This window comes from Lontra canadensis, unplaced genomic scaffold (genome assembly GCF_010015895.1).
Source record: "Lontra canadensis isolate GAN:19392208 unplaced genomic scaffold, GSC_riverotter_1.0 scaffold18, whole genome shotgun sequence".
Lineage (NCBI taxonomy): Eukaryota > Metazoa > Chordata > Mammalia > Carnivora > Mustelidae > Lontra > Lontra canadensis.
The window spans coordinates 13,751,806-13,761,714 of NW_022631012.1; the positions used below are offsets into that span (position 1 = coordinate 13,751,806).

The 9,909-nt window shown below is 44.2% G+C and overlaps 1 protein-coding gene and 1 long non-coding RNA gene across 2 annotated transcripts; one reads left to right on the forward strand and one right to left on the reverse strand.

The window, feature by feature from the left end:
- The first annotated feature begins 2,233 nt into the window (after positions 1–2,233).
- Positions 2,234–4,553, forward strand: LOC116869235. Its single transcript, XR_004382986.1, has 3 exons — positions 2,234–2,280; positions 2,371–2,442; positions 4,505–4,553. It is a non-coding gene; the product is annotated as an uncharacterized LOC116869235 (long non-coding RNA).
- A 2,729-nt stretch (positions 4,554–7,282) lies between these two features.
- On the reverse strand, positions 7,283–9,043 carry LOC116869040 (SPATS2-like protein). Its single transcript, XM_032859847.1, has 2 exons — positions 8,888–9,043; positions 7,283–8,192 (listed from the first exon to the last, which is right to left on the reverse strand). Exons 1-2 carry the CDS (start codon positions 9,041–9,043, stop codon positions 7,797–7,799), a joined length of 552 nt encoding a protein of 183 aa, XP_032715738.1. The 3' UTR covers positions 7,283–7,796.
- Positions 9,044–9,909: the final 866 nt, after the last annotated feature.

A 9,909-nucleotide genomic window follows, 5' to 3' on the forward strand; every position in this document is an offset into this window, starting at 1 on the left:
TTCACTATTGCCTTACACTACAGTTTTATAAAATATTTTCATATATTCTATTTGATTGTGTTCATTTTGCTTGTTAGTCTCAGAACAACAACATAATGAAGGTCGTCTTTCCCAGTTCCTTCAAGATCGAGAAAAAAATGAGGTTGAGCAAAATAAAGGCTGTACGGTAGTAACACCCCCTACACCCACCTCAACTGATAACGACAGACTAACACAACATCACCGACCAAAGGAAACGGTAGATGGAGGAAGGAGACTAAAAATGTGAACTTGTTTAATATTCAGTTTTTGAGCAGGAAAGTATTAATATTGTATTTGGATTACATGCCTGTTACACTTTGTTGCCTCTCTGTGCCGTACCTGGTACATGGTAGTCCTTCAGTCAATTTTCTTTTTTAAAGATTTTATTTATTTATTTGATAGAGACATAGAAAGAGAGGGAACACTAGCAGGGGGAGTGAGAGAAGGAGAAGCAGGCTTCCCGCTGATGTGGGGGAGCCCGATGTGGGGCTGGATCCCAGGACCTGGGGATCATGACTTGAGCCGAAGGCAGGCGCTTAAGGGCTGAGCCACCCAGGCGCCCCCTTCAGTAAATTTCTGAACAGTTAAAGCCATCCCCCGCTCTCTCCCCGCCATATTTATTTTTAAAAACGTGTCTGGTAGCAATCTTCAGGAGCTGTGGAAACTGATTTCCGACCTTGCAGAGTATATCCTGTCAGAACAGAAGTGGTAGTGGAAGTTCCTTCGTAGGGTGATTATTGCTAATGACCACAATTACCGTCAGAAATGACCAGAACAGTTATAGGACTTGTCAAGTTGTTTAAAGTAATCCAGAGCCACGGATCACGAGATCTCAAGGAGGTCGATGCCAGTGCTGACTTCTGAGAAAGGAAAAAAAGTCTGGCCTCCCTCCTCCGGCTTCATTGTTTCTGCTAGAATTGCTGATGCAGTTTCTTTTTCATTCACAGACTTAATCCTATTCAAGTGCTAACACTGAAAAAATTGTTGACTCAATTCCCAGTCTGTGGTTAAATATAGTATAATTATCCAGCTAGTCCTGGATTTTTAAAGAAGGAATTAACATGCAAGCATATTTGACTTTACCTGAGAAATTGTTCATAGAACATTTTTGATTTAAATAACATTTTGAGGGGCGCCTGGGTGGCTCAGTGGGTTAAGCCTCTGCCTTCGGCTCAGGTCATGATCCCAGGGTCCTGGGATCGAGCCCCGCATCGGGCTCTCTGCTCAGCAGGGAGCCTGCCTCCTCCTCTCTCTCTCTGCCTGCCTCTCTGCCTACTTGTGATCTCTCTCTGTCTGTCAAATAAATAAAATCTTAAAAAAAATAAATAACATTTTGAATGTGCACGAATACTTGTGGTAGTAAATTGTTCTGTAAAAGGGAGGATGCTAATATTTGTATGAATATGAGGTTACCTCAGAACGGGTCGCCTTCTACCTGCAATTCCTTTGGATAGCTTCAGTCTATATCTGGTAGGATGTTGGTTAGAGACAAAGTGGAAAGTACAAAGTTGATAAAATGAAGGGAAAGAACTTCTACTATAGCAAATGGAAAGTATTTTCAAAATTTTTACATCTGTGTATTCCTAAAGTAACTAGGAACTTTCTACTGATGGAAAGTACTGTCATTCTGCCATATGTGGAAACTCCCTCAAAAACTGTCAACAAGGTGCTGATTCCTCCCTGAAGAGTGGATGAGGCATTCTTTGTCGAGGGCTGCAGTTAGTATGCAGGGTTTCAGGCATGTAGTGCAGCCAAAAAAGCAAACACGAATAGCTAACAGGGGGAAAGAAAAAAACACTGGTTTCCAGCTGTTTTCAGAATTTCCTATTCATGGAATTTGGTTAGTGGTGCAGCCTCAGAAGGGCCATTTTCACTTACAGTCCTGTCAGCCTCGTGAGACACACATGGCTTACACATCGTTCCACATTGCTCCAGAAAAGCTAATTTTTCTTTGTTCACATGTGTTGCCCGAGACAGCCCATAGACAGTTCATATCCGCGAGCTAGACAGTTCCTGAGGTAGGCTGTAACCAAGATAAATCGAATTGTATAGTAACTGGCAGTCAGTGTTCAGCCCGACTTGTTTATTTAACAACTTCTCCTTCTGTACTATTGCGTCTCGTACTTTTGATTTCCTTCCTTTACCCTGAAGCCCTCATTACCTTAGTAAGATTTTGCCCAGCTACAGGGATGAACCAGGGGCCCGGAGCATAGAAGAGAAGCTTGTTTTAAACCGAGAGCACGTTACAGAAAGCAAAAGGTAGCGTATTTGCTGAGGTTGGGAAAAAGCAAATATTGCTTCCATCTGCCAAGATTTCTTCAAACTTTGGACATTCTGCTTCAATAGCAGCTCTTTCAAGAACTCATCCCCTAAATTCTTGGTTTGGAAGATGTGGAAACTCGACTTTGATGTAGATGACAGGTGGTTCAGATGATCTGGATGTTAACTGGTAAGCGAGGCCGAACCGGTCAAGAACCCAGCATAGTTGGGGGAGTAAGACAACATGTACTTTCTCACCAGCTCTGTCTGTGTTGCCTTTTTGCAAATCCCTTGTTCCCTCAAGATGAGGATTTTTCAACATCGACATGACATCTTGGATCATTCTGTGTGGTGGGTAACTGTGCCAGCATCCCTGGCCAGTGACCCCTGCCCCAGTTCCTGTCATCAAAATGCCTCCAGACTTTTCCAAATGTCTTCTTTGGGTAAGGGGTGGGCACACATTTGATTATCCCCAGTTGAGAACCATTGTTTTAGTTGGGTGTCTTAACCTGAGCAAAATAATTTGTCTCCTAATTGGGGGCCCTGGGTATATGAAGAAACATCCCTGCTGTCAATCGTAGCCTTGGGGATTAAGGGAGGGGATGATACCAAAGAAGGGGTGTCTCACGCCTGCCAATTAAAACATATATCCTGTTAGTTTCCACTTCCATTTTTGGTTTTGGTATTGTAGCTGCCTCAAGGTGGGCTACTTGGGCATGAAGATTATTTTGAGTTGAAAGCAATCAAAACCCAGCAGAGTCAGAAAAAGCCCTTTTCTTCCCCCTCAATGTAGATAGAGGACCTGCTCCAAGAAGAGCCACCAGGGTGGCCTGAGTGAGCAGGGGTAGGAAGCTGGCCCAAACTTGTTTTTTCCCTTGGACACTGGTCTCTACTCCAGTGGTAATTGTCCCTCTATCTGCTATTCTTGCATTCTTTCATAGCTAACGCCTTGTTACTAATTATTTCTTCTCTCAATTATAAACATATATAGACACACATAAAAAAGAACATACATATGAAGTTTCCACATACACATTCATAAACCTTCCCCATTTAAATTACTTTGTGGCTACTATCCCCTAATTGGAACCTGATACGTACAAACTGCCAGAAACTATTCCAAGTCATTTGCAAAGATGAACTTATTCAATCCTTATAACAAAGCTTCAAGGCTTGTTATAGGTGTGGTTATCAGCCCACAGAGAAACTGAGGCAGGGAGATGTTTGGAAACATACCCAAGTTTCCACAGCTGGGCCGTGGTGAGGCCTAGAAGCGAATCTAGGCAGTCTGCCACCAAGGACAGGATTTTGTTGCTCTGTTGTCTTCCCATCTTCTCTAGAATTGACTTACTGGATTATTTTGCATAAAGCCATTTAGGCTCCAGAATTTTCTAGGGGTATTGGAATTGACCACTCTTTCCTGTCTGCTCTCTTGTATTTCTTGAGTTCCTACTGTGTGTCAGGCATTGACAGAGGGGTAATAATAATATTAGCCAACTCGGTACAGAGTGATGGTAATTTATAGAAAGTGAGGTCTCACAAAGGACTAGAAACAGGCAAATCTAATTCAAACTTAAGCATTTGAAGTTAAAATATAGGGTAGTTTTCTGTTTTTGACGGGAGGTACTTTCTACATTCGTTTTCTGTAGAAATTCTTTGGTCATTGTTGCACACGTGGTTCTGAAATTTTTTTTTGTGAGAAATCTACATATTTTCTCAAGCAGAGAAAAATATATGCTTACAATTTATTTATTCCCTAAAAACTGTGTGTGACGATGTCACCTGTGAGACTTGAACTTAGCGGTGGCACCCAAAGCTCTTGTGAGCTGTGAGAAGAGGCAGAGTTCACAAACAAGGGGGCCTCTGAAAATCAACCCCCGAAAATAATTTATAAGAACCTGCTTGGGGAGCGCAACATTGTATGTTTCTCAGATAGCAGGACGAGATCCAGACCAGAGTGCCTTTGCTCAAGGGGCCACTGTATTGGGATTAAACACTGGTTTGGGCCGACCCACTGCCAAGGACTGGGGACCTGGTTCTTTGATACTAAGATTAGACTGAGAACTTGCTTAGGATTTAGAAAGCCTTGTTAGAAAAAGCAAAAGGATGAAAAAAAATTCGTTGTAATAGCTTACAGTGAATAGTATTAAAATTGTGCTTCAAATTCTGAGGTAAGAAGAGAATCCTTGGGACTTAGCAACACATCATATTTTTTTCTCACCAGATTCGAGCAGTTACGATGGCTCAGTACTTTCAGGAAAATGCTGGAGCAGTGTAATAGGCAGCTGAATAATTCAGATGGAGGTGATGAGTTTGCTTACGAAATGTGGGAGCAGGTAACTGGTTCTTTGTCTTTTGTGTCGTTTTTCGGTGCCTGCAGGGAAGTCTGGAGTCCTAGCCCAACTGTGCCAGAATTTTAGGTAAGGCCTCTGAAGCTGGTGGAGTAACGAAGTGCCATTGCCTAGTTCACAGATGCTATCATGAGCGGCCATAGAGAAGTGAAGATCTTTTACCATCTCTAGACACAAGAGGGCACTCGAAACAGACAGGGTGGGGGACAGTGCAAAAAGGGAGGGAGAAAGAGAGCCAGGGTCAAGCTCTCAGTCAAAGGCGGTGTGGAATTTAGGCATCCGGGGGGTCGGGTCGCATTCTCAGCTCCCCCTTCTCCACCGGCACCCTAGTTGCCCCAGGAAAGAGAACTGACCAGGTTCTAGGTTCCCTCTTCTCATGATTAAATTGAAACCAAGGCTCAGATCTAGGCTTTCAGAGTCAGGATTCCCAAATCCCTTACTTTGGCAAAAATCTGCAGGTCACTGTTGGTCTGGCAACTTTTCCCATTAACCTCATTTGATGTCGCTTCCCTAGGAATATTTAATTAGAATCTCTTTTTCTGATGCCAGCAGCATTGAACTACTTGTGAACTGAGCTTTAAAGCAGATATGTTACGTTTCTAGTTTCTTCCCTCCAACTCCTCTACGTCTTTTCTTGAGGGTGAATTTTGTATGACTTGTGTTTAACTCTCTAAGCCTTGCTGTATTCGGCACCCCTTGGAGAGTAAGCAGACACTCTCAAATGGAATGTAAATTTGGAAAGTGATGGGAACCCAAGAAAGAGGTTGGATTTCACAGATGGAGTCTTGGTACAATGTAGGTGAGTTTTGAAGTGATTCAATCTTCATGGGTATTAAAATGCTTTATTTAACCTCCACTAGAGGCATGTTTAAGAGTGAGGAATCTATTCTTCGGGTTCTTGTGCATTAAGCAGAAACATGAAAGTGCTCGTGACTGTGGATTTTTTTAAAGGAATTTAAAACATTTTAAAAGAATGGCGGTCTACTACCCAGCTAAGATCACAATGGTTCTACCTGAATAGATGTCATATAGTATTCAAATGGCCTGACAGTGGCACTCTAATATTGAAATTACCATTTCAAACACGTGAATTAGTAAAGGCTCCCATGCCTGGGGTCTTCTAAGAAAGACAAAATCTAGGAAAAACCAAAATTAGGTCTGAACACGTTTTAGCACTCTTCTTGGTTTCTTTTCTGTGACCTGGGTGCATTTGCATTGTGCTCAGGGAATGTGTTTGAGCTGCCTTCACGCTGAGAGCAACAGGAGCTGGTGAGTCAGTCCAGGCCGAGAGCAGTGGGGCCAGCGCAGCCCACAAAGGAAGGCGCACCCCTGATCTGGAAAACCCGTTGTTTTTCTGTTGCAAGAATTATTTGACTCATCTTTAAAGCTGTCACATACACACTGACATTTCTCAGTGGCAGGCCAAACCTCGCTACACAAAATTTGTGCTTCGTCCTTCTGTCTTGTAAAATATAAATTCAGGGCCTCAGATGGAGGAAACGGGGATCGCAGTCCTGAACATTTATCTTTCTTATTTGAACGAGCAAACTCTTCCTTCCTTCCTGGAATGTGACTTAACATTTAAAATTCCTATTAAATCTCTGGTACATCCAGAGACCTGAGAAAGCTCTCTCCGGAGAAAGCAAACATCCTCCTGCTCTTGGCCAAAGAAACGGATGCTCGCGTGGCCTGTAGGCTCAGCTGCTCGGTGCAAGAGAACCGCTCAAGCTGGGTTGCCAGAAAAAACGTTCACATTGAGCTGGAAGTCAGCGTGTGCACTTGAGAGAGGCCAACCAATCTGTAGGACATGAGGAAGCTGTTGCAAGCAGGGCCCACACTGAGCTGCCCTGAAGTCAAAGATACGGGATTTGGGGTTCTTTGGGGCTTGGGCTCCCCAGCGTCCATTCTCCCTTCCTGAGGAAACCATAGCCCTTCCTATAGGCCCCTGTGCTTCTGGGGAACTGGCCACACCCCAGCTCCAAGGCTGGGATCCAGCCAGTTTATGTTAATTAGTAAACCTTCTTTGCTGCCCCCTCCCCCATTTTGCTGACTGGCTGAGTGACAGGCCTACCAGCAATCTGGGCCAACAATTTTCCTCGCAGACTTCTGACAAGGACACGTGCTCCATGTGGATGCTACCTGGACAGCGTCTCTTTTCTTCTGGACAGTGCAGGGGTTGGACTTGAACCCTAGGAGCAAAGTAGCTATTTGCCCGGACCTCTCCGAACACGATGTCAGCCTAAGGAGGAAGGACTGCTGAGCTAATGAAGAGAAATGAGCTGGAGTCTGGACTAACCTGGACCCAAAGCATATGTTGTTGCTGGACTTTTCAGTCACTGAACCAATAAATTGTCTTTATTGTTTCAATGAGGCTAAGCTGAGGTCTGTGTTTCTTGCGACCAAGGCTTCCGAATTACCACATGGTGTCTAAGATGATTGGGGTGCATACTACCCATTTATATGTGGGGCAACAGACCAGCCGGGGCCACTGTGAGGCATTGTTTTTTTCTGAAAAGGTACTTGCCCTAAGAGCAAACATACTGGGAAGAGCTCTGAGCCACACTCCCTCCAGTTTCCTCGGAGGGCCTACATTGAAAAACAAAGTGGGCATCTATTAAAAAAAAAAAGAAAAAAAAAAAGCCAGCCAGGTGTCAAATGCAGCATATTTTAATTTGTTTCAAATAAAGCAATATATGTATATATATATATTTTCTTTTTCAGAAAAACACCAGGTGTTAAATTCTACAAAAGCGCATGTGTCTTCAGCAGATCATGGTTGTCTGATCGGTAAGATTTTTTTTTTTTCCCAACATTAACTCTCTAAAGACAATCAATGGACTGACATCACTGCTACAACACAGGTTGCTACTGAGCCTCTGATCTGTAGCCACATCTTGATTTTCCTAACAAACGAGTAAATACTGCCGGGCTAAAATGCTGCGATGTCTTGATGAGAAAAAGCGTCAACAGATCAAGCAAAGCCATGAAAGTTATGAAAGCAAGCTAGGGCTGATTATTAGAATTAGTAAAAATGATTAAGAGAGGATGACACAACCACAGAGGGTCTGCACATTCTGACTGACTCTCTTTTGGCAGCAAACTGGGTCAGCACCTCGGGCAGGGAACCAAAACTGAGTGAAAACTGCTTTTTTTCTTCCTCCTCACTCAGGCCACCAACGTCACCGCTGGGACCGAGAGGACCGTGGCGTCTGTGGAAACTTCTATTCTCGTGGGGCAGAGATTGCACTGTGAAACCCTAGCGACGTTCCCCCGGAACGGCCTGGCCTCCGAGTTGTCTACAGCGTGCTGCCTTCGCCGGGGCTTCTCCGAATGGGCTGGGGCCTCGGGGGTCTTTGTCCCCAAGGGGGCTTCTTGGTTTTTGGCGCCGCCTTTGTTTTTGGGACGGAAGCCGTTGTGTGGCTGTCTTCTGTGTTCATGGCGGTTGTTGCCCTTTGCCATCAAATCAGCTTCATTTCCACCGCCCTGTGGCTTGGCAGAGCCATTCAGCCTGTTGTTATGGTACTGGGGATTAAATCTTCGTCTTTGGCTAGAAGACCCATTCTGCCAAAAAAAAAAAAAAAAAAAAAAGAAAAGAAAGAAAGAAAAACAAAGAAAAAAGAAAAGATAAAACGAAAAGAAAAGAGATGGGTATTAGATGCCAACAAACTCCAGATGACATCAGGGAAACCAAACCTCTAAGCCACAGGTAACCTTTTTCACACCCTAGAGGACGATGACAACATGCAAATGGGGCCAAGCTGATACAATCCTCAAGCTTAAAAGAATAGCAGACCGTCTGTGAGTGGAACTCCAAAAAAATGACTAATGTTGGAAGAGAGGTTTCAGAAGTCTAAGAGAGACAATGCCAAAACCAACGAAACCCCATAAAATACACTTAAAATATCATGGAATGAAATGTTAACACAGAGGTAGGACAAGGATAATTCTCTACCGTGAAAATTTCTTGGACCTTCTAAATGGATTAGGCATAGGAATTCTCATTAGATATAGAAGCAAAATGTAAAATTCTGCTTAAAATTCAGTTTGTAAGTTTTCTTCTCTAAAGCAGCTTTTCCATTTTTATCTCAAAACAACTATCATAGCTTAGAAATATCATCTTGGGTAAACACAAGGCTGAGGTCTATCTGGTAGATCTTGGCAGGGTGTAGAGGTGACATGAATTTTCCTACAGGTGATTTGTTCTTCTAATAAACTTTTCGGAGTTCTCAGCCAACACGAGTTCTGAAGCATCATACTGGAAAACCGGCACCCTTCAACAAACCAGCAGCCACGAATGTAAATGGAAGAGTAGAGAGGAAGCAACGGTCCGTGTGTCTGTCCCTGTACAAGGGAAGGATTTCTGAACTCCTTGAGGTCAGTAACAGCCAACATTCACTGAGCGCTTGTAGCATGCCGGGCCTCACGCAAGGGACCGTCTCGTGTATCCTCACACTGACCCTTTAAGATAGTTGCTGTTACTTGCTTCATTTTACAGATGAGGATAATGAATTTAAGAGACTTGCCCCAGGTCTACAGTTAGAAAACGATAGAGACATTCCCATTTCGCATATGGTCTTCCTGACAAGATCCATAGTTTGTTCCATGAACAGAGACTTTACTGAAAATCAAACTTCTATTATTAAAATGTGTGATGTTATGGCTTATAAAGATACAAAGTTCTAAATTTGTACGCGGTGACTGGATGGTATAGGTTTAGGGCAGACCCACCCCTCGTCATGCCGGACCCAGGGCAGGAGTACAAAAGCAGGCCCATATAACCGCAGGAGTGAATATTGTCTCTTCCCTGCTCTGACTCCTTCCCACGTGGTGAGTGGGCCTTGCACGCAGGAATGTGGGCACTCCAGCCTGCACGCTTCAGCTTCGTCCTTACCCCCCAACAAATAATCCTGCTCTGGACCTAGGGCTGTGCACACCGGTGGTATGGCTGGCTCTCAGGGTGCCATATCCAGGAAAGCGGTCAAACAGACCCTAAGAGTAGGCTTGGGGCCATTTTGGGACTAGAATTCAGGATCTGGAGTATTTGGAGCACTTTCCAGAAGGGAGAGCACAGATTCTGAGTCCTGGCATCTCCTCGGTCTTGCTCCATAGGGAGGTCCGTGGCTGGGAGAGGGCCAGGAGGGGTTACTCCCAAGTGCAGGGCCTGGCCCAAGGGCCCTTCTTGCCTAGGTCTGCAGTGTTCCGGCTTCTCTATGGAGGAATACTTCGGCTTAAATGAGCCATCGCCTGAAATGTTTTCCTGGAAATCGTAACAGTGAGC

What these genes read in the sequence shown, in the direction of transcription:
- LOC116869040 (XM_032859847.1), bottom strand. Translation starts at nt 9,043, where the DNA reads ATGCTACAAGCGCTCAGTGAATGTTGGCTGTTACTGACCTCAAGGAGT. An exon ending in TGAAGGGTGCCGGTTTTCCA is followed by an intron (nt 8,193 to 8,887) that starts GTATGATGCTTC and finishes TTTTTTTGGCAG; the next exon opens with AATGGGTCTTCTAGCCAAAG.